This window comes from Equus przewalskii, chromosome 2 (genome assembly GCF_037783145.1).
Source record: "Equus przewalskii isolate Varuska chromosome 2, EquPr2, whole genome shotgun sequence".
Classification (NCBI taxonomy): domain Eukaryota; kingdom Metazoa; phylum Chordata; class Mammalia; order Perissodactyla; family Equidae; genus Equus; species Equus przewalskii.
In genome coordinates, this window is record NC_091832.1 from 1,379,865 (window position 1) to 1,401,199 (window position 21,335).

General features: G+C 39.9%; 1 protein-coding gene across 8 annotated transcripts in view; it reads left to right on the forward strand.

Annotated features, from left to right (window-relative positions):
* The first annotated feature begins 2,480 nt into the window (after nt 1–2,480).
* Nucleotides 2,481–21,335, forward strand: part of OMA1 (OMA1 zinc metallopeptidase) — a 113,963-nt gene continuing 95,108 nt past the window's right edge. For 4 of the 8 annotated variants that reach the window (XR_011537315.1, XR_011537316.1, XR_011537317.1 and 1 more), the window contains exons 1-4: nt 2,501–2,640; nt 15,794–16,288; nt 18,757–18,985; nt 21,120–21,293. Coding sequence is in view for 4 of the 8 variants with exons in the window: in XM_070609433.1 (XP_070465534.1) it covers nt 15,813–16,288; nt 18,757–18,985; nt 21,120–21,293 (879 nt within the window). In the remaining 4 variants the exon portion in view is untranslated. Of the gene's footprint in view, nt 2,641–15,793; nt 16,289–18,756; nt 18,986–21,119; nt 21,294–21,335 lie in introns of all 8 variants that reach the window. The other 4 variants (XR_011537314.1, XM_070609431.1, XM_070609432.1 and 1 more) reach the window with 2 other exon arrangements.

A 21,335-nucleotide genomic window follows, 5' to 3' on the forward strand; every position in this document is an offset into this window, starting at 1 on the left:
GACTCTGAGATAAGTCTGTGTGCAGGGCTAACACCTAGTGGGACGGAGGGACAGAGGAGTGGGCAGAGGGACAAGTGGGGCCTCTCAGCCAATCCCACGGAGAGCTCCGGAGCTGGGACGGCCCTGCAGGGTTGTCTTCAACTGAAGGACAGGGGTCAGACCTGTGTACTCCCAGGTTAATCGGTCATTGAATGTGCACTGTCCCTGGGGAGAAGGCACATTCTTGGACGAGGCAGGTGTCTTTAGCCAAGGGAAATATCATCTAGGGAGGAGAGCCGGTGAACTAATGTGTCAGACTGTAGAGGAAAGAAAGAAGGGCCTGAGGGAAGTGGGCTTGCTGGAATGATTTATTGTGTGGAGCTGGAAGACCAAACATAGGGTTATGTTCTGTGGGAAGCCCAAAGGACAGACAATATACAACGGCAATGGGAATGCACGGTGAGAGGAGAACCAGGGATGGCGGGAAGAGAAGCAATCACAGGGCTGGGCTCCACAATATCTGGGGGATAAGAGAATCCTGAAGTAAGAGAAGCCAGGTAGTAGTAGCTCTAACCGCGAGGTGCCTGGAGGCTGCAATCACAGCTGGCAGAGCGGAGGCACAGCCTAGGGGGCTCGATCTGCACAGGATTTTGGAGGTATTTAACATCCAAGGTGTCCCTAGGGGAAAAACAGATGGGCAGAGAACAGAGTACTGCTGAACACCTACAACCAGAAGTAGGCAGGAATGGAGGAGCAGGAGTCTGAGTGTGGGTGCCCCAATAAAACGTCGTGCTCTTTGCTCAATTCTCAGATCTGAGTCAATTTTCAGACCCAGACCACACTGAAGAGGTGTGACTGAAGAGGTGGCTGGGTCCCTAGGATGAAGGATGCTGCAACACTGGAACAAGTACTTACTGCAACGATTACTCTACAGCCGATGACTATTTCCTCAGCTAAGTCTATGCTGGGGAAAGAGGAATTTCCAGACATTCCACAGGGTCAGAAAGGATCTTCTTACCCAGAAACCCAGAGTGTTATCATGGCCCCCTCTGGAAGAGTGGAGGCTTATGGGGGTCAGGTGATAAGCAGAGTCCTGGACAACTTCTAGCTTGCAGTGGGTCCATGAGGCCACAGACCCAGCCAGTGGCCATTTCCCCAGTCCCTGAGTACATAATTGGAAGTATATATCGGGTGGTTGGAACCAGCTCCACATTTGGTCCTTGGCCTTGGGTTCTCATGGTGAGGAAGACTAGTGAAAGCCTGTGAAACTGTCCCTTCTCTACCAAGTTGAGATAATAAGTCAATAACACTATTTCATTCAAGGGGATGAGGGGACGATGTTGGAAATTAACGTAATGGGTAAAGACCTAGAGCAGGGACTGAGCTCATCACTGTCATATTTCTATTTAATTTGCCAGCCTGACCCCTTCAGAAACCAGGAGAATGACTTACAGACTATCGCAGACCTAACCACGTGGTAGCCCTGATCACACCGTTCCAGCTGTCACAATACAGTCCAAAAGATCTGAGTAACCTGGACATCCCAAGAACATCACACTTATCTGTTACATTGATGACATCTGCTCATCAGGCAGGGTGAAAAGGGGTGGCCAGTACACTGGAAACCTTCGTAAGACACATGTACTTTAGACGGTGGGAGATAACCTCATGAAGATCTGCCTCTTCAATTTTTAGGGAATCAGTGGTCAGGGGTCTGCCAAGATAGTCCTCTCAAAGTAAAAGGGAAATTATGACATACAGACAAGCGAGGGAAAAGAAAAAGAATTACTTATAAAGCCTCTAAAAGTGATACCTAAAATTGTTCATAGTGTTTACAACCTTCAAGATGTTTTTCATTGGGCACAGGCTATAAATATAAAAATAACTAACTAATATGGAATCATATCAGTATCTGATGCCTCGTTTACTTACTCGGTGACTTGCCTGTTGTCCGTCTGTCCTGCTGTGCTGCAAGCTCTATGGAAGTCGGCCTGTCTTGTTCACCCCCGCACCCCCGGCACCTAGAACGCAGTTGGTGGTCAACAAACACCGTCTGGTGGAATGAATGAAGCGAACTGCACACCTCGCTTCGCTGCCAGCTATTTTCAGCTAGCTTCCGGAGCCTCAGGTCATCCATCACCTTTCTCCACAGTGCCGCTCTAGAGCTCACGTGACAGCCGCGCTCTCGAGCTCCAGGGTCGGCTTCCAGCAGCACAAGACCCCCGAACTCCGGCGGGCCCCGCGCCTCTCTGCTTTCGGCGGGCGCGGCCTGGCTGGACCCAGCTCCAGAGACCCCAGCGCCGCCTAGTCTGGCTCCAGGACGTCGGAGGAACGACGCGCGCCGGCCAGCAGCCACGCCCCTCCTCCGGCCGCAGAGGCCGCGGTCCGCTCAGCCACTCCCGCGGGAGGACGGCGCCGTGACGACCCGCCGGGCGGAGCACGGCTCGGCGGCGTGCGCCTGCGCGGGTGCGAGGGGCGGGGCGCGGCGTGGCGCCGTGGGCGTGCGCCTGCGTGGGCGCGAGGGGCGGGGCGCGGCGGGGCGCGGTGGGCGTGCGCCTGCGCGGGCGACCCGGAGGCGTTGCCACGCTCTGCCGCTTTGGGGGTCTGTGCGGGCTCCTGTCCTCTCCTCTCCGCGGGGAGCCGGGCCGAGGGGAGGGCCAGGTGCGAGCGTGGGGTGGAGGGGGCTGCGGGGGCCAGGGGCGAGGCGGGGGCCGTGGGGACGGGCGGGAGGGGTGGCGCGGCCTGGGGGCGGGGCGACGGGCAGGCTGGGGTCTGAGAACAGAAGCGTCGTGCCCTCCGGCCTCGCGGTGGACGGCGGATGCCCCCGCGTCCCTTCCACGTCCCCTCCCCATCCCTTCCGCGTCGCCGTCTTGTCCCTCCGCCTTGCTTTCTCGCGGTGGCCCCCCGCCCCTCATGCTGGACGCCGCCTCTAGAGCATCCTGAGGGGCCGCCCCTCTCTTATGCCTCACGCTCAAAGTAGAGGGAATGGGAGTTTTCCTCCTTAAACCTGGCAGGGAAGAATGTAAAGTTTCCTTTCTGAACCGTTCTGGGGAGTGTTAATAATCTCTTCAAAAACTTGTCTACAAGAATCACTTTTTATACTATTTAAATAACATCACTTGCCTGTGCAAGATGGAGCGACAGTTTTATTGTGTCATGCAGTCCTCAGGGACGTCTTAGTCCGGGGAGACGGGAATGCCCCCTTTGGAATTAAGGGATGGATCGATTGTAGTGACTCCTACCAAAACCCACCCCAAAAGGGTTTCGTTCACGCCGTCGCCTCGCCGCGGTGAGGGGTGCTGTCTGACGTTTGGAAGCTTGAGAACCAAGTTGGTCGCCTTCCAGTTTCTTTTTTTAAGACTTCCATCATGTATGTACTTTGCTCGAATAATTATTTTAAAGTACGTGTCCTATTTTTGCCAATCTGACATCTGTTTCCATAGAAGCTAGAGAAGAAATAGTCATTTTTCAGCAGCTTTGTTAACGCTGCATTCCAGGCTTCAGCTGTGAGTGCTGTCCTTGCTCCTTCGGAGATGGTACTTAAAGAATTAAGGATCCGACATGTTCTTAGAGGCTAGCAATCAAATTGTTTAATTTCCTCGCATCATTCATTTAGTAGTCCTGGCAGTCTGCCCGCTGTTCGTTGACCTGCTGCGGTTCTCTGAAGGAGCTCTCAGCCCTGATTCTCATGCTCTGTGTAGTCTAGTGATTGGCTTGTGGAAAATGTATAAATAGATTTCTTCTCCCATTTTTTACCTGTTCTTAAGGTTAAACCAGAGGTTACAAAATGTCAGCCACTATTCCTGTTCTAAGTGACACTTGATTGTCAGTGATATAAATGACGATGTTTTTACTTATATACATACAGTGTTTGGGGCTCTGCTCATACCTTCTGTGTCAGAATAGTTTTTAAAAATTTCACGTAGGTCATGAGAGATGAGCAAGAGTTTGCTTGGCCTATGAGCAGAGCTAAAAGCAGAGCTAAAAAGCAGAGTGTAAATAGATGTACACAGACGTAGAGATAAGACCTTTTCTTTTCTGAGAGGTGTCAGTCAGTGGGTCTGGAGCTTAGTGGGGAAGGAGCGTTTGGGGGAGGTGCCTGGGGAAACAGTAGGAGGCAGTGCTGTGAGGGGCCTGGTCTACCATATGAAGGAGTTTATTGAGGCCTATGGAAACCAATGGAAAGTACAACAATAGTTGCCGTTGTTGGTTTGGGGGCTTAAAAAGGTAATAATGTATCATGTAAAAATTTAAACACAGACATATATAAGATGGAAATACTAAATCCCTTAGAGCCACCATCCTGCCACCAAAAATAACTTCTGTGAATAGTTTGGTGTATATTTCTTTAGATTTATATTAGTATATGCTAGCACATTTTAGCATTACTATTTTTGCAAATTGGGTAGAGAGTTTTGTCTTTTGTTTTCTGTGGTATCGCTAGCATCCAGAATGGTATGCAGTAGACATTAGTAAATATTTAATGAATGAGTGAATAACATAATTCAGAGATCAAAAACTGAATGGGGTCTTTGTATGTTTGTTTGGTCAGGGTGGTTAAAAAGGGTTTTTTTGAGTTGGTTGCCAACATTTTTAAATTGATAACTTTCACATTAAGTCTGAATTTCTGGCTTTCATTGAAAAAAGTGAAACTTTGGCAGCGCTAAGCCCGAATTCCATTATACTTGTTGCATCTGCTTTAGATGGGCATGAGTCTGCGTTTACATCAGTATGGCTTTGCTGATAGTCCCCTGCCTTGACCTTACAAACCTTCCCTCTTCAATATAGTAGCCACTAGTTGATGTCGCCATTTAGTTTTAAATTTATTAAATTAAGTTAATTAAAAATTCTTTTGCTCAGTTGCACGAGCCACATTTCCAGGGCTCCTTGGCCACATGTAGGAGCTACCATATTGGATGGTTCAGATATAGAACATTTCCATCATTGTAGAAAGTTCTGCTCGGCAGTGCTGCTTTACGCATTAGAGTTTGCTATCATTGACATACAGAATTTTTGCAAAATAGCATTTTTGTTATTTTTTAAATTTGCCTCTTTCTTGTCATTACTCAAATCCCCATTTTTTAAATGACTGCGTGGTATTTAGCAATGTAGGACTTCGTGTGAGTTGCGGGAGTAGGATTCCATTGTCAGATTTGCATTTTAGATTGCTTTAGCTCTGCTTTGGGAGGATGAACTGGAGGGATAGGGTTGGTGGTGAAATAAGGCAGAGAGATTGGAGGGTGTATAGTAATTGACACCCCAAGGCAGCAGAGCCCAGGAAAGGCTAGATTGAGACATTGAGGAGGAAGAATTTTCATGACTGATTTAATGTGGGCTGATAGCTTTTTGGATGCTAAAGTCATGGTAGAGATAATCTTGTTTTATCTGAAATTGATTCATTGTTGAAAAGTGGGAATTTGGCTTTGCAGAGTATGGAAGGAACCCTCAGCTAGTTCCAATAAACAACGTGTAAAATATTAAAGTGTTATCAGCTTGTGTACAAATGTGTAACTGTTTTATACCATGTAACCTCTTAAGTCAGTGATCATTTATTTGCAAAATACAGAAACTCTTTGAAGAGAGGAAATTATTTTAGGAACGAAGTAAAAGCTCATGAAGGTCAATTAAGTGTAGGAAGTACGGCAGACTCTTGGGAACCAGGAAGGTGAGCGTCTCCCCCAGCACCTCTCTCTGAGGCGTCATGGTCTCCTACTTTCTCTCTACACTGTGATCTCGTTGTCTTTTCTGTAGATCCACTTCTTTTGCAAAGGTTTTGTTTGTACTTCTTGCTTTTTTAAAATTTATTTAAAATTTACTTTTTTATTACTTTTTTTATTGCTTTATTTATTCTTTATTTGTTCTGAAGCATCTTTGAAGGTAATATTGTGTTAGCCTAGGTTAAGTTAGACATATATTTTTTCCCTAACCTTTATTATGAAGATTTTGAAATATTTAGAAAAATTGAAAAAAGATATAATGAACACATATATAACCACCACTTAGGTACACTGATTGTTCATGTTTTACTGTGTTGGCTTTATGTCCTCTGTGTGGATACGTACGTGTGTGTACATTTGCTATACAATTTGAAGTTTTGTTCTTCATGAGATATTTTAGCAAATATCTCAGGCATAAAATATTCACTTACATAACCACAATATCATTGTCACCTGAGAAAATAAGCAACAATTACCTAAAGTAACCTAAAGACAAATCCATATTCAAATTCCCCCGGTAGTCCCAGTTGTCTTCTAAAGCTGATTTTTTCCTTCCAAGCTAGGATCTAATCAGAGTTCATGCGTTGCATTTGGTTGCTGTCTCTTTTTAGTATCTTTTAAAAATAGCTGAATTGATGTGTCATTGACATACAATAAATTGTACACATTTAAACTGTACAGTGTAAGTTTTGACTTATGTGTACTCCTGTGAAACCAGCAACCTACTCAAGATACTGAACATAGTCATTACCCCTGAAACTTCGTACTCCTCCCCTTGCCCCTCTTTAATGTCCCCATTGTCAGACGATCACTGCTCTCTCTGTTAACTATAAATTAGTTTGCGTTTTCTACAGTTTATATTATAGAGCTGGAATCATAGAGTGTGTACTTTTTGTGGGGAGTAGAGTCTGGCTTCTGTCACCTGCTAGTATATAGAAATAAAATTGTTTTTGTATATTGCTCTTGTACGCTGCCACCTTACTAAATTCATTCTATTTTACTTCTTTATTTCTTGTCTGGATGCTATTTATTTAGTTAGTTTTTTATTTATTTATTTGATTCTGGTGCACTGACTAGGATCTCTAGTACAATGTTGAATAGAAGTGGTGAGAACAGACATCTTGCCTTGGTCCTGATCTTAACAGGAAAGTGTAGTGTTTCATGAATAAATATGCTGTTGGCTATAGGTTTTCCACACGTGTCCTACTACTGAGAGTTTTTATCAGGGATGCATGTTAGATTTTATCAGATGGTTTTTCTGTATCTATTGAGATGATCATGTAGTGTTTCTCTTTCAGTCTGTTAGTAGGATGAATTACATTGACTGATTTGTGTTGTTTAATCAGCCTTGGATTCCTGGGACAAACCTCACTTCGTCATGATGTATTGTCCTTTTTATATATTGTTGAATTAGATTTTCTAAAATATTGTTAAGAATTTTTGTATCTATGTTCATGATATAGATAGGAGGATGTAAAAGGACATTACTCTATGGTCTTTTTGTTATTTTTTTTTCTGGGTTTCATGTCAGGGCGATGCCAGTCTTCATGGATTGAGTTGCAAACTATTCCTTCCTTTTTAATTTCGTGGCAGAGCTTGTATAGAATTATTAAATCTTTTTCTTTTTTTTTCACATTGGTTTATAACATTGTGTAATTTCAGATGAACATTATTGTATATCAGTTTCTGGATAGGCTGCATTGTGCTCACTACCAATAGTCTAGTTTTTATCCGTCACCATGTATATGTACACATCCCTTTACCCTTTTGCTTATCTCCCACCCACTTCCCCTTTGATAACCACTAATCCGTTCTCCTTGTCCATGTATTTGTTTATATTCCACATATGAGTGAAATCATATGGTGTTTGTCTTTCTCTGTCTGGCTTATTTTGCTTAACATAATACCCTCGAGGTCCATCCATGTTGTTGCAAATGAGACGATTTTGTCTTTTTTCATGGCTGAGTAGCATTCCATTGTATATAGATATGACATCTTCTGTATCCATTTCTCAGTTGAAGGACACTGAGTTGCTTCCATGTCTTGGCTATTGTGAATAATGCTGCAGTGAACATAGGGGTGCATAAATCTCTTTGTATTGTTGATTTCACGTTCTTTGGATAAATATAAGATAGTGGGATAGCTAGATTTTATGATATTTCTATTGTTAATTTTTTGAGAAATCTTCATGCTGTTTTCCATAGTGGCTACACCAGTTTACATCCCTACCAGCAGTGTATGAGGGTTCCCTTTTCTCCACATCCTCTCCAACAGTTGTTATTTTTTATCTTGTTAATTATAGCTATTCTGACAGGTGTAAGGTGATATCTCATTGTGGTTTTGATTTGCATTTCTCTAATAGTTAGTGATCAACATCCCTTCATGTGCCTGTTGGCCATCTGTATATCTTCTTGGGAAAAATGTCTGTTCATATCCTCTGCTTATTTTTTGATCTGGTTGTTTGTTTTTTTATTGTTGAGTTATATGAGTTCTTTATATATTTTGGAAAGTAACCCCTTGTTGGATATATGATTTGCAAATATTTTCTCCAAGTTTGTGGGTTGCTTTTCGTTTTGCTGATGGTTTTCTTTGCTGTGCAGAAGCCTTTTAGTTTGATGTAGTATCATTTGTTTATTTTTTTATATTGTTTGTTTCCCTTGCCCAGTCAGACATAGTACTTGAAAATATGCTGCTAAGACTGATATCAATCGGGGCCAGCCTGGTGGCTCAGTGGTTAAGTTCCCATGTTCCACTTCTTGGTGGCCCGGGGTTCACCGGTTCAGATCCCAGGTGTGGACATGGCACTGCTTGGCAAAAGCCATGCTGTGGTAGGCGTCCCACATATAAAATAGAGGAAGATGGGCATGGATGTTAGCTCAGGGCCAGGCTTCCTCAGTAAGAAGAGGAGGATTGGCAGTAGTTAGCTCAGGGCTAATCTTCCTCAAAAAAAAAAAAGACATATCGAAGAGCATACTGCCTATGTTTTCTTCTAGAAGTTTCACGGTTTCAGGTCTTACATTCAAGTCTTTAATCTGTTTTCAGTTAGTTTTTGTGTATGGTGTGAGATAATTGTCTACTTTCATTCTTTTGCATGTGGCTGTTTAGTTTTCCCAATGCCATTTATTGAAGAAACTTTCCTTTCTCCATTGTTCTTGGCGCCCTTGTTGAAAACTATCTGTCTGTAGATGTGTGGTTTTATTTCTGGGCTCTTGATGCTGTTCTGTTGATCCATGTGTCTGTTTTGGTGCCAGTACCATGCTGTTTTGATTACTATAGCTTTGTTGTATATTTTGAAGTCAGGGATTATGATGGCTCCAGCTTTGTTCTTTTTTCTCACAATTGCTTTGGCTATCCAGAGTCTTTTGTTGTTCCATATAAATTTTAGGATTCTTTGTTCCATTTCCGTGAAGAGTGCCATTGAGGTTCTGATTGGGATTGTGCAGAATCTGTAGATTGCTTTAGGTAATATGGACATTTTAACTATGTTTATTCTTCTAATCCATGAGCATAGAATATCTTTCCATTTCTTTATGTCTTCTTTGATTTCTTTCAGTTTTTCACCGTTAAGCATGATGTTGGCTGTGAGTTTGTCATATGTGGCCTTTATTATGTTGAGGTGCTTTCCTTCTATACCCATTTTATTGAGAGTTTTTATCATAAATGGCGTTGGATCTTGTCAAATGCTTTCTCTACATCTATTGAGATGATCACGTGGTTTTTATTCCTCATTTTGTTAATGTGGTGTATCACATTGATTGATTTGTGGATGTTGAACCATCCCTGTGTCTCTGGCATAAATCCCACTTGATCATGGTGTATGATCCTTTCAATGTATTGCTCTGTTCGATTTGCCAGTATTTTGTTGAGGATGTTTGCATCTGTGTTCATCAGCAATATTGGCTTGTAGCTTTCCTTCTTTCTTCTGTTGTTCTTGTCTAGTTTTGGTATCAGGGTAATGTTGGCCTCATAGAATGAGTTAGGAAGTATCCCATCTTCTTCAGTTTTTGGAATAGTTTGAGAAGGATAGGTATTAAATCTTTGAGTGTTTGGTAGAATTCTCCAGAGAAGCCATCTGGTCCTGGACTTTTGTTTTTTGGAGGTTTTTGATTACTCTTTCAATCTCTTTACTTGTTATTGGTCTATTCAGATTCTGTATTTCTTCTTGTTCAGTTTTGAGAGGTTGTATGAGTCTAAGAATTTATCCATTTCTCCTAGGTTATCCAATTTATTGGCGTATAGTTTTTTATAGTATTCTCTTGTAATCCTTTGTATTTCTGTCATATCCATTGTCCTTTCTCCTCTTCCATTTTTAATTTCACTTATTTGAGCCTTCTCTTTTTTTTCTTGTGAGTCTGGCTAAGGTTTGTCAGTTTTGTTTGTCTTCTCAAAGAACCAGCTCTTTGTTTCATTGATCCTTTTTGTTGCATTTTTAGTCTCTATGTCATTCATTTCTGCTGTAATTTTTATTATTTCCCTCATTCTGCTGACTTGAGGCTTTGTTCTTCTTTTTTCTAGTTCCGTTAGGTGAGGTTTAAGATAGCTTACTTGAGATTTTTCTCCTTGTTGAGGTAGGCCTGTATTGCTATAAATTTCTCTTTTAGTACTGTTTTTCCTGCATCGCATAAGAGTTGGTATGTTATGTTTTTATTTGCATTTGTCTCCAGGTATTTTTTAAAAATTTTTCCTTTGATTTCTTCATTGATCCATTGGTTACTCAGTGGCTTGTTGTTTAGTCTCCACATATTTGTGACTTTCTCATCTTTTTTCTTATATTTGATTTCTAGTTTTATAGCATCGTGGTCAGAAAAGATGCTTGATGTTATTTCAATCATCATAAGTTTATTGAGGCTTGCCTCGTTTCCCAACAAATGGTCTATCTTTGAGAATGTTCCATGTGCACTTGAGAAGAATGTGTGTTCTGCTGTTTTTGGATGGAATGTTCTGTATATATCTGTTAAGTCCATCTGGTCTAGTGTTTCATATAAGGCCACTCTTTCCTTGTTGACTTTCTGTCTGGATGATCTATCCATTGATGTAAGTGAGCTGTCGAGGTCCACTATTATAACTGTGTTACTGTCAGTTTCTTCCTTTAAGTCTGTTAGTAGTTGCTTTATATACTTTGGTGCTCCTGTGTTAGGTGCATATATAAGTGTTATGTTCTCTTGGTGGAATGTCCCTTTTATCATCATATACTATTCCTCTTTGTCTCTTACTGTCTTCTTTTTCTTGAAGTCTGCTTTGTCTTATATAAGTATGGCAACACCTGCTTTCTTTTGGTTGTCATTTGCTTAGAGTATCATCTTCCACTCCTTTGCTCTGAACCTATGTTTGTCTTAAAGACCTTTCCTGGAGGCAGAATAATGTTGGGTCTTGTTTTTTAATCCATCTAGCCACTCTGTGTCTTTTGATTGGATAATTCAATCTATTTACATTTAGAGTTATTATTGATATATGAGGGCTTAATACTGCCATTTTATCTCTTATTTTCTGGTTGTTCTATATTTCCATTGTTTCTCTTCCCTTGTATTTCTGCCTGCCATTTCAGTTTGATGGTTTTCTGTGATAGTTTTCTCAGTTTTCTCTTTATTTATGATTTGTGGCTCTGCTCTGATTTTTTGTTTAGTGGTTGCCATGAGGTTTGTATAAAAGATCTCATAGATGAGATAGTCCATTTTCTAATAGGCTTTGTCTCCATTATCCCAAGCAGGCTCCATCTCTTACCTCTTCCCCTCTGAGTTGTTGTCACAAATTACGGTTTCTGTTGTGAGTTTGTGACTAAATTGAAGTGTTTATGGTTATTATTGGTGCTTTCCTTTCCTCTATTTTTTATGTTACAATTAAGTGTTTACTAACCTATTCTGATAAAAAGCTGCAATTTTCTGATTCTATCTGTTTATCTCCTTGCTCCAGGTTTTGTAAACCTTTGCATTTTAGTTTCAGATGGGAGGGCTCCTTTCAATGTTTCTTGTAAGGCAGGCCTGGTGGCTATGAACTCTCTCAGCTTTTGTTTATCTGGGAAAGCCTATTTCTCCATTGTATCTGAAGGATAGTTTCACTGGATAGAGTATTCTTGGCTGAAAGTTTTTGTCTTTCAGTATTTTGAATATATCATTCCATTCTCTCCTACCCTGTAAGGGTTCTGCTGAGAAATCCACTGGAAGTCTGATAGGGTTTCCCTTGTAGGTTATTTTCTTCTGTCTTGCTGCCCTAAATATATATTTCTTTGTCATTGACTTTTGGCAGTTTTAATATTATATGCCTTGGAGAAGGTCTTTTTGCATTGATGTAATTAGGAGTTCTGTTGGCTTCATGTACTTGTAAGTCCAGTGCCTTCCTCAGGCTTGGGAAGTTCTCAGCTATTATTTCTTTGAACAAGCTCTCTGCTCCTTTCTCCTTCTCTTCTCCCTCTGGAATGCTTATAATCTTTATGTTGCTTTTCCTAATTGAGTCAGATATTTTTTGAAGAATTTCTTCATTTTTAAAAAATCTTAGTTCTGTCTCCTCCTCCACCTGAAGCATTTCTATATTTCTATCCTCTAAATCACTAATTCTATCATCTATGGTGTCAGTTCTGTATTTTATGGTTTCTAGGTTATTTTTTATCTCATCAATTGGGTGGTTCTCCAGAATTTGTTTGGTGTTTGTTTTAGAGCTTCAGTCTCTTTGGTAAAGTATTCCTTCTGCTTGTTAATTTTATTCCTGAGCTCATCGAACTGACTTTCTGATTTTCTTGTAACTTGTAGAGTTTCTTTATGATAACTATTTTGAATTCTGTGTCATTTGGATTGTAAATTTCTGTGAGTTCAGGATTGGTTTCTAGAGACTTGTCATTTTCCTTCTGCTCTGAAGCATTACTGTAGTTCTGCATGGTGTTTGATGAATTGATCCTTTGCTGGTGCATTTGTGGTAGTATCAGGTCACAGATTCCTCCAGCCACTGCTGTGGGGGGGCAGTAGCTATGTTTTCTGATTCTGCCCCATCTGCTGGATCTTGTGCTGGGAGGGCTGCTGTGTATTTTTGCAGCCTGGCTATAGCTACTTGGCAAGTCATGCATGCATGCGCAGCGCAGGGCCTCTGTGCTCTGTCAGAGGGTCATTCTTGTGTGGGTGGCAGTGCTGGGTGTGGCAGGAGACCAGCTGAGCTGCTGTGCTAAGTGAGAGGTGAGGGGTGCTTTCCTTCTTCTGCGAGTAGGCTCTGTACTTGCACACTGTTGGGCTGAGCTGCTGGGCTTGGTGGGTGGGGCCCCTCATGGGGGTTGAGCCACTACCGCTCGGTAGAGAGTATTCCCATGGGTGGGGCCACTGCTGCCTGGTGGGTGCTCCTGCAGGCCAGGTCACACTCCCAAAGCATTTGTGTGCAGGCCAGGCTGCACCCACCTCTTCTTACAGTCATGCTGGCCACTGTGAGGACCCATAACCTGGATTGCTGCTGCTAGGGAGGGGGAGGGGTGCTCTCACTCAGTTCCACCACTTCCCAGGGATCCAGTCCCCCCACCTTCAGATGCATGCATGCATAGATGCTTCATGGATCTCTCAGGTGTCCTGTGCTGTGTAGGGAATCCTGTGTTTCTTAATGAGCGTCCATTTAGTTGTAACTTAGAGGTGTGACACAAAGGGAGCAACACAGTCTGCCATGATGCTGACATCACTCCCCAAATCTTCTTTAAGTGTTTGATAGTATTCCACAGTGAAGCTGTTTGTGCCTGGAACTGTCTTTGTGGGAATGTCTTTAACTACAAATTCAATTTAAAAAAAGTAGATATAGGGCTCTTCATGTTACCTGTTTCTCCTTGAAAGAGCTTTTGTAATTTGTGTTTTTCAAAGAATTTATCCATTCATCTAAATGTCATTTAAGATTTTCTGCTTCATTAGTTTTAAGAAATTTGATTATGACATATCTTGGAGTTGTTTCCTTTATGTTTCTTGTTGGTGTGGCTCATTAAATTTCTTGGATTTGTGGGTTTACAGTTTTCATCAAATTTGGAAAATTTTGACCATTAATTTTTCAAGTATTTTTTCTGTCTACCAGCCCTCTCCCCCTTTTCAGGGACCCCAGTTACACATATATTAAGCTACTTGAAGGTACTCTGCACCTCAGTGATGCTCTCAGCATTTTTTTCCAGTCTATTTTCTCTTTGCATTTCATTTTTGATGGTTTCTATTGGTATGTCAAGTTCACACATCTTTATACAATGTCTAATCTGCTGTTAATCTCATCCATTGTATTTTTTTAATCTAAAACGTAGTTTTCTTGTCTAAAACTTCAATCTAGATCTATTTAAAAAGTATATTCATGTCTCTACATAACATGCTCAAGTTTTCCTTTAACTTCTTAAACATGTGGACTATAGTTATAATAACTACTTTAATGTCCTTGTCTTGTAGTGCTCTCCTTTGTGTTATTTAGGAGTTAGTTTCCATTGATTGATATTTCTCCTCATTATGGATCACATATCCTGCTTATTGCATGCCTGGTAATTTTTAATTGTTATTGTACATTGTGAAGTGCTCGATATTTTTGAATTCTTATAACTGTTCTTGAGGTTTTTTCTGGAATGCTGAAAAGTTACTTAGAAACAGTTTGATCTTTTTGAATGTTGCTTTTAATCTTTGTTAGATAGGGCCAGAGCAACTTTTAGTTTAGGAGTAGTTTTTCTAATATTGAGGCAAAACCCTATAGTCAGGTGCTGTATAATGATGTTTCAGTCAATGACAGACCGCGTATACGGTAATGGTCCCATAAGATTAGTACTATGTAGTCTACCTGTGTAGGCGCTATTCCATCTAGGTTTGTGTAAGTGCACTCTGGAAGTTTGCACAATGACAAAATTGCTGAATGACGCATTTCTCAGAACATATCCCCCTTGTTAAGCAATGCATGACTGTCCTCTACCCAATTCCCTGTGAATTAATAGGTTTTCCACCTCGAAGGGTGAGAACAGGCGCTATTCTCTGCCCTGTGTTAGCCCTGCATCTTGTTCCTCCGATTCTTTCAGGCAGTTGTTTCCCATCTCCAGGGCATTTTCTCATATATGTGCCCTGGTCAGGAGTCGGCTGACTGCAAGGCAGGGATTCTCTGCAGATCTCTGGGGTTCTTTGTCTGTGCAGCTCTGTCTTGTACTCTGCTCTGTGGGCTCTAGCTACCGTGGGCTTCTTGAACTCCCAGCTTCATCTCTTCGATGTAGAGGGATCATTGGGCTGTGCCTAGGTTTCCCCTCTCTGCATATCGTAGGGCTCACCTTATTGTTTCCTGTCTCTCAGGGATCACTGTCCTTCATTGCCTAATGTCTAGTGTGTTGAAACCATTGTTTTATTTATTCTGTCTGTTTTTTTAGTTGTTTTAGGTAGGAGGATAAGTCTGGTCCCACTTACTCCATTTTGATCTCAGTCAGGAATGCCAGGATTATGTCTGAAAGAAATAAATGTATATTTTATTTTACTTGTTTATTTCTTTTTGGTGAGGAAGATTATCCCTGAGCTAACATCTGTGCCACTCTTCCTCTATTTTGTGTGTGGGATGCCACCACAGCATGGCTTGATGAGCTCTGTGTAGGTCTGTGCCCAGGATCCGAACCTGTGCACCCTGGGCTGCCAAGCAGAGTGTGCGAACTTAACCACCATGCCATTGAGCCAACCCCAAATTTGTTTTTTAAAAAGTATATCTCGTAAGTTAGATTTTACCATTCCATTGCATCCTTCTTTCCCCTGGTTACTGACGATTGATAAAATTTTACTGCTGTTTTTATCTAATTTCTTATTACTCATTCTTATTACCCATTTCTTATTACTCAAATAATGTAGCTGTTAGAATAAAAATAGATTCCCCCCAACTAAAATAAAAAATGAAAAGAAGAAAAATTCAAGTTTCTAAAGTACATCTTGTAGAGTAAAAAAAAACGTAAGTAAAACCTCTTTGGTTTGTGTTGCTGAAAGGCATTGCTGTGGTGGTGGTGAGTGGAAACCCAAGGTAATTTAGGGAGAGCTGTGTTCTTCCTTTAGGAAGAACAGCTGACACACCTGTTTCGTAAGTGTTATTTTTCCCAGTTTGGTAGATAAGTATTTTCCAAAGATATTTATAGTTTACTTTTTGTGTTCCAGATAATCAAGCAAAAGAAGGATGAACTTCATCTCTGGATTGTCGTCTGCTACTAGAAACTGTATTTTCTTCCGATTTAATTTACTGACCAGCTGGAGAAGATGTAACACACTGGCTCTAGCCTCACCAGACTGTCATCAAGTACAGATTAACCGTATGGTAAATCAGTGTGATAGGTTGACTTTTCTGCCTGGAAACTTTCATTACTGTAGGACTTTTACTAAAAAAAGAACAGGATGCCTCTCAACTACCAAAAGTAAGGAAATTTGGATGATTACCCAAAAATGTACCACACGGAATGTCTCTTTTTCAAGACAGCAGCTAACAGAAGAAGTTGTACTAGTTCCTGCTCTTTCAGTCCTGCGCCCTCTAAACTGTTTTCCCAGGAGAGACATCAGGTGTTTCCACACTTCTCCACGGCTGTGGGCTGCTCCCGTCCCTCTCTTGTTGGTCGTTCTTAAACCAGTCCAGAAACTACTCGCCATCATTGTAGGCAGGTAAGATGCTTTTAAAAAAAATAAACTTTTTTATTGAAGGATATTTGTAAAACAATACTTTTAAAGAGAACGTGTTAGATTTCCTTCTCGTATTTAGCTCAAAATTAAGTTTATAAACACTTGGTTCTACTCAGATTTGTTATGTATGATTTAATAATCTTGAAATAATTTACTGCATAATTTACTGTATTACAGTATAGAAATATGATCTTTAAAAAATTATCCTTATATATCTTGTATAGATACTTTTAAAAGATTGACTTTCTGATTACAAGAAGAATCGGAAATGTTGGTATAACTTATGTATGAGAACAGTGTTTGCAAACAGTCTTTTTTAGTTTATGGAATTTGAGGCAATGGATCATGAAACTGAAGAATTTGCTTATTTAAGAATGGGCTTACTGCTAGCCAAGTTAACTCTTAATATTTATTTTTCTGTTCTTTTACAACAAATTTTGTTATTTGCTCCTGGTAGTTTTTTATAAGAATTAATATTTTTACAGCTACATAGTACTTTATAATTAATTTAATCCCCATGTAATTAATCCTGTTTTCTCTTATTTGCTCCATGAAGATTTAAGGAAGGTAAAGTTAAGCATTGTCTCCTCATAAAGCTTTATGTTTGATATGAAGAAATCCCTTCTAGCCTTCTTCTTACTTCTCTATTAACCAACCCAATTTTCTTTTTATCAAAAATTGAGAACTTGTACTCTATAATTTGTTATGTTCTTTATGATTTGGCATTGGCACCCAGAAAATATACAGCTATAAAAGCTTTCAATTTAAGTAACAACTATCAAAGAAAATCCATGCTGGACAATAGTTAAAGCAATAAAAGCAGATTTTATTCAGGAGGATTGTAGTTGGAGGAGGCAGGGGAGAGACCTCTCTGTAGAACTAGTCAATTCTGAATACAGCATGGGCAAGTGGGGTTTACAGCCGAGGAGCAGAGAAGGGGTTGGTGGATGGAAAATTACTAACAGGGACCATCAGGAGGAAGAGGGTATCTGCCTAAACACACCTAACAGGATACTTGCTGAAGGCAGGTGAGGGGGGTCAGACATCACTTGGGTGCTGAAGAAGGATGAGGCACCTGGTTAGATATCAAGGGTGATCAGATGTGGAGGATGGGGGATTCTGGCTAACCTGACTTAGCAGGATTCTTGCTAAAGTTGGACAATGCAGAAATGAACATGGAAATCCAAGAGTCAAGGACTAGTTGAAAAAGAGTTCAGGGGACCCTGAGTAGAGTTTGGTGGAGGAGAGAATCTTTGTCACAAATTGGCCCAGGTTCGTGGGCCAATAGCTCTTTTTCATCCTTTTTAATTATTTATTTTTAACTTTGTTTTTGTTGTTACTATTGTAAGTTACCTAAAATTTCCTTTTGGAAGATATTTTCTACATTTTAAACAAATAATAATAAGTCATATAAAGTTTTAAAAGGAAATAAGTATACTTCAAAAGTTCGTTTATTTAGGTTGAAACACTTTAAAGGCATTTTAGGTGTGTCACTTAAAGATAACTTGAAGTTACCTTATAAATAAGTTTTGTCAAGAGATGATGTATATATTTTAAATTTTTGTTGTGATTTCACAGATGAACTCACAAGGAAAAATTTTTGTCCCAGTATTGAAAACGTTTGCTTCTTGTCAAAATGTCTCTGGAGGCTGATAAGCAGCAGAGTATTGTTGCCTGGCAGAAATTGGAACTCCTCAGATGTTGTGTATAAAATCTCTCATTTCCTTATTTATGGTGCTTATGGTCTTCGTCTTACCTCTCCTTTGTCATGTTCTAGAGGGGACAGTGGAATTTCTGCTACTGAACAAAATTTGTCTCTAAAGCCAATGTTGAGGCGGTTTCCCTTGCCCCTTGCTGAGGCCCTGGCAGATTGCGCTGGAAGTCAGGTGGGCAGTGGGGAGAACGGTGACTAAAGGCATAGATTGATTGTGCTGTGACCCCTCAGATGATTGTTTGGGCACCTCATCCCCTCGGAGGTGGTTCAGTGCTCAGACTCTGCAATCACATTGCCTGGTTTTCCTCTTACTACGTCTATGACCTTGGAGTAGCAGCTTCACTTCTCTCTGTCTCCGTTTTCTCCTCTGTAACAGGGCTGTTACGAAGACTAAATGAGATGACTTATGTTTAACGGTTAAAAGAGTATTTTGCATCTGGTAAATGGTCAACAAATGTTAACTCGTGATAGTTGTAAAAAAGCTCCTCATTTTTGTTTACCTTTAAAATAACTGAAGAAAATTCAAATGAGTATTAGAATTTTTAACTGTAGCTCTGTATAGTTGTTTACTTTTTCATCATTTAGCTAAGAATTTTATAAATTGAGAAAACCATCTATATAGAGAAATATATCACAAAAATTCAAGTATTTGATGACATAAAATTCTAGTGAGGCATTGCGTTTTGATATGGCTGATACTATTATCGGAACTTTGAATTTTTCTTTTTTGTTCTAGGAGCATAAGGAAATGGTGGCAAGCACTTCCTCCTAACAAGAAGGAACTATTTAAAGAAAGCGTAAAGAAGAACAAATGGAAGTTCCTCCTTGGTTTGAGCAGTTTTGGATTGCTCTTCACAGTGTTTTATTTTACTCATCTGGAAGTGAGTCCAGTCACAGGAAGGAGCAGGTTACTATTATTGGGGAAAGAACATTTCAGACTTTTATCAGAACTGGAATATGAAGCAGTGAGTAGAAGGATTTGTTTTTAATTATATTGCTTAATATAATACTCAAAGCAGGAAAGTTTCTTAAATATGAAAGATGCACCACTTTTCTATTATGGTCTTTGATAGGAAATTAGCATTTCTTTTCCCCAAAAGGCCTCAGACCTTTCATATGTAGTATTCCTATCGCCTGCCTTACCTTTCCTCCCATTTATCCAGCTAGCTCCTGCTCCTCACATGTTACCTTAAGTGTCACTTTCTCAGGAGAGCCTTCTCAGACTATCCAGACTGGGTTAGGCCGGACAGATGCCTGAGGTTCCAGGGAGTGCCCTTCAGACAGACTGACTGGTGAATCAGCTCATTTGGAGGTGTGCCCAGGCTTGGCTATATGGGGCATAGTTCTCTTTCATTTTCTCTTCGCATGCTGTGCTTTTCCTTCAAAGCACTTGTCGTGAGGGTGAGACAATTATTTACATAGTTAGTTATTTGCTGAACTGCCGCCCTTGTCAGACTAAGCTCCCTGGGGGCAGAAACCCTGTCTGTTTTGTTTATCACTTTATTGTAAGTGCAATGCACAAAGTAGTGCTTAGTATATATTTTTTTAATAAATATATCTGTAGTCTGCTTTTGTACCTTAAAAGTAAAGTAGAATAAGATATTTTTTCCAAGCATCAATTTTGGCAATTTATTATAGTTTTTGCATGCAAAATAAAGTTGGAATTCAGAAGCCTTAACTCTTTGGAGAGTATAACAAGTCAGGTGGTTAAACATTTTGTACCGCTAGTGAGCTCCTTGAGGGTGGAGCATCTTTCCATCCACACTGAATAACACGTGCATGGTATTGGCTTAGTCGGTGTTGGCTGAAGTCTCATAGCCTCACGTCACGGCTTCAGCATGCTTACGTCTTTATGGCTGTTTATTCCAGTTGAGCTTCTCAGTTTTGCAATGGAAATTAACCATTAAAAAAAGAAATAATGATAGTTTTTCACTAAAAAGATTTTCTTAAGATAGGACCAATCTCTTTTAGCAAAGTGTACACACAGATTTGAGATGTGTCTTAGAATCTGGTCTAGTCAGAGGCAAGTTTTAGGAACGTGTTCTGGGCAGACTGAGACAGGCCTAGTGTTGAATTAGCGCATCTTCTACCATTCACGTCCCTGAGAAGCTTTGAAAGATTATGGATATGCACATGCATATATTCTTTCTCTTTTTACTTTGTAACCTACAAATATAATACTGCTTGATGTGAAAATTCAAGCACATGTTCTTATAGTGATATTATAAAGCACTATAATTACATATCATCTTGCTTATTTTATCTACTTCAGAAGGATTACTGTAAACTGTTTACATTGGTGACGTGGTTTCTAAAAATGCTCATTGACATAAAGACTATTACAAATTCATATTCTACAAAATCATCTGTTTTTAATGCATCTCAAGGAAGAAGCTTACAAATTTGTTGATTTATATGTGAAAGAAATCATACATTTCATGGAAACGAAAGTGATATTTTCGGAACATTCTTAATTTTCTCGGTACACTTGAAAGGGTCTCATGAATATAGCTTCAGAAAAAGTATCTTCATATGGTGGCTAGTCTTAATCAGCATAATGTAGAGAAAATGATATGCCCACTGGTTCTAAAATTTCAGTAGTTTCCTTTCAATTTGTGTGAATAAAACATTCAAGGTTATTGAAATGTTGTCTTTCTTTGTAGAAGTTTAACTTTCTTATTAAGTGTAGGGTGTTTTTCTATTCAGTGGGTTATGAAAGAATTTTCTTTTGTATTTTACCTTCTTATGTGAAATCTTTATGTTCTCTAGGCGATGTTTTGTTTTCTAAAGTACTTAGGAAAGGAGAAATAATATTTAAGCATTTTATTTGTTTATAGAAAAGATGAAATTTTTATTTCAAGCATTTTTTAAAAAATCTTAGTTATTAGAATTTATTACATTGTGAGAAACCACATTACCTTTGCATGAGTAATTCAAATCTGAGAAATCTCAGTGTTTAATATATGCAGATTTTTACATCATTATAAGTTAAACTGTTCAACAATCAGTAGCCATGTAACTCTCCATAAAGCAGTATAAACATTTTGTAGAGCTAAAACTCTTTTAAAATAAAGACTACTTTTCTTTTTAATATTTCAGTGGATGGAAGAATTTAAAAATAATATGTTACCTGAGAAAGATCCCCGATACCTGACTGTTAAAGAAGTGCTTTATCATTTAATTGAATGCAATAAAGATATTCCAGGGCTCTCTGAGATCCACTGGATTATTCATGTGGTCGATTCCCCAGATGTAAATGCCTTTGTGCTTCCAGTAAGTAAACATTCTCAAACCTGATGTTTAATTGTTGGATTT